Source organism: Hetaerina americana, unplaced genomic scaffold (assembly GCF_022747635.1).
Source record: "Hetaerina americana unplaced genomic scaffold, ioHetAmer1.1.p SCAF_3, whole genome shotgun sequence".
Classification (NCBI taxonomy): Eukaryota; Metazoa; Arthropoda; class Insecta; order Odonata; family Calopterygidae; genus Hetaerina; species Hetaerina americana.
In genome coordinates this window covers 52,844,385-52,845,968 of record NW_027286874.1, presented here as the reverse complement: position 1 = coordinate 52,845,968, position 1,584 = coordinate 52,844,385, and the positions used below count along the sequence as shown (strand labels likewise).

Below are 1,584 nucleotides of genomic sequence, written 5' to 3'. Positions count from 1 at the left end.
ATTCGAAATGGAACGCTCTTTGGCGACGCACAAAGATATAAAAACGCAGATCGAAACGTCGAAAGTCAAAACAACAAATAGGAGTGTCCTTTCTTTGTGTTTTCTATGGTTTAAAAATCTACATCTGTGTGTGTGTGTATATATATATATATATATATATATATATATATATATATATATATATATATATATATATACATACATACATATACATAGAGAGATTGGAGAGGGGGGTAGGTCGGAAGAATGTGCTCATGTGGATAACCTAACCGTGGCAGGTAGCGTGGACGATTCCCCTCCTCAAGACTACGGAAGTGTGGGCCTTGGAAAACGACACACCTATCGTAATAGCAGAGGCCCTGGCGGCATTATGGCCGCACACCATGCTGTAAGTGTGGCAGAGCCAGACACGGCTAAAACATTTATGTGGACAACATGGCGGTATTGCATAGTTTTTCCCGTGGAAGGGGGGTTGTATTTAATAATGAAAATGTAATAACACTATGTTTCCTTAATAAAAGAACTGTCACGGAACGTGACCTGGAGGTATGTCCCTTCCGAATTGAATCCGGCCGACCGTCCTTCTCGGACGGTCCTACCTCCCTATGCCCGCTCGGCCTCGGATTCGGGGTCCGGGTGGATATATAGGTGGGACGACGCCTGAGTGGGACAGTCGATCGAGATTCACAGACCGGAAGGGAGCTATATCCGAAGCGCTATTTGCCTCACGTCGTTATGACCCCGCGTCCTTGGTTTGTGCGGAGGGAAACGTTTACGCTCGGCTTTAGCCTTATGTTTGTTTTGGCGGTAACATATGGTCGCGGGGCGAGAGGGGGAAGAGGCCGGCGCGGAGAGGGAGAGGGAGAAAAGATGTGTCGCAGAGGGAGCGTGTATATCGGATGGGGAGGCGGAGGGGAACTGAGGGGATATAGAGGAAGGGGGAGTTTGAACTTGGGGAGGTTTACCCGTCTCTTCTATTGGTTTGGCGACACGTTTGCTCTGGAAGATGTCTCCTCTCCTCGCCATGCAAAGAATTTGTATGCCATGAAAGTTTCGGGCTGAAAGCTAGAATGAACCAGCCTATTCATCATAAGCAGTCTACTGCATAGTCACGTTGACCTTGAATGCCTATTGGTTACAATTATTTTGAGAACGTATGTAATCTACCTGCCTACGCATAATCAGAAAAGCAGAATCCATACAAAACCGTTTGCTTGAATTTCGACCACGATATTATACCAAATCAATTTGGCATAAAATCTAGCTCCAGATTCCATGAGACCCAATTCATTTTCATAAAAAATTTGGCCCAATGAAATTATTTTACGTTAAAAATCAAATAATCAGTTTTGGTTTCATCAATTAAAAAGTCACTGTGGTGAAATTATCTTCTTTCGATTAAATAATGTTTGGGCAGAAAAATTACAACTTATCCAATATCGATGCTATTATTGCATAAATAACATTCGCATAATACGTTTTAACAATCATTAATATCTCGAAGCCAGTAATTAAAATAATTATTGTGGCTTTAAACAATATAGCTATTTTAAGTCTCATATCGAATTGTATTTGGACAATTAA

The 1,584-nt window shown here is 42.1% G+C and overlaps 1 protein-coding gene across 1 annotated transcript in view; it reads right to left on the bottom strand.

Annotated features, from left to right (window-relative positions):
- LOC139690038 (monocarboxylate transporter 14-like) overlaps window positions 1-385 on the bottom strand; it is a 16,260-nt gene extending 15,875 nt beyond the window's left edge. The window contains 1 exon segment of the mRNA XM_071587222.1: window positions 340-385. Within this exon segment, the coding sequence (XP_071443323.1) occupies window positions 340-385 (46 nt within the window).
- Between the last annotated feature and the right edge of the window lie 1,199 nt (window positions 386-1,584).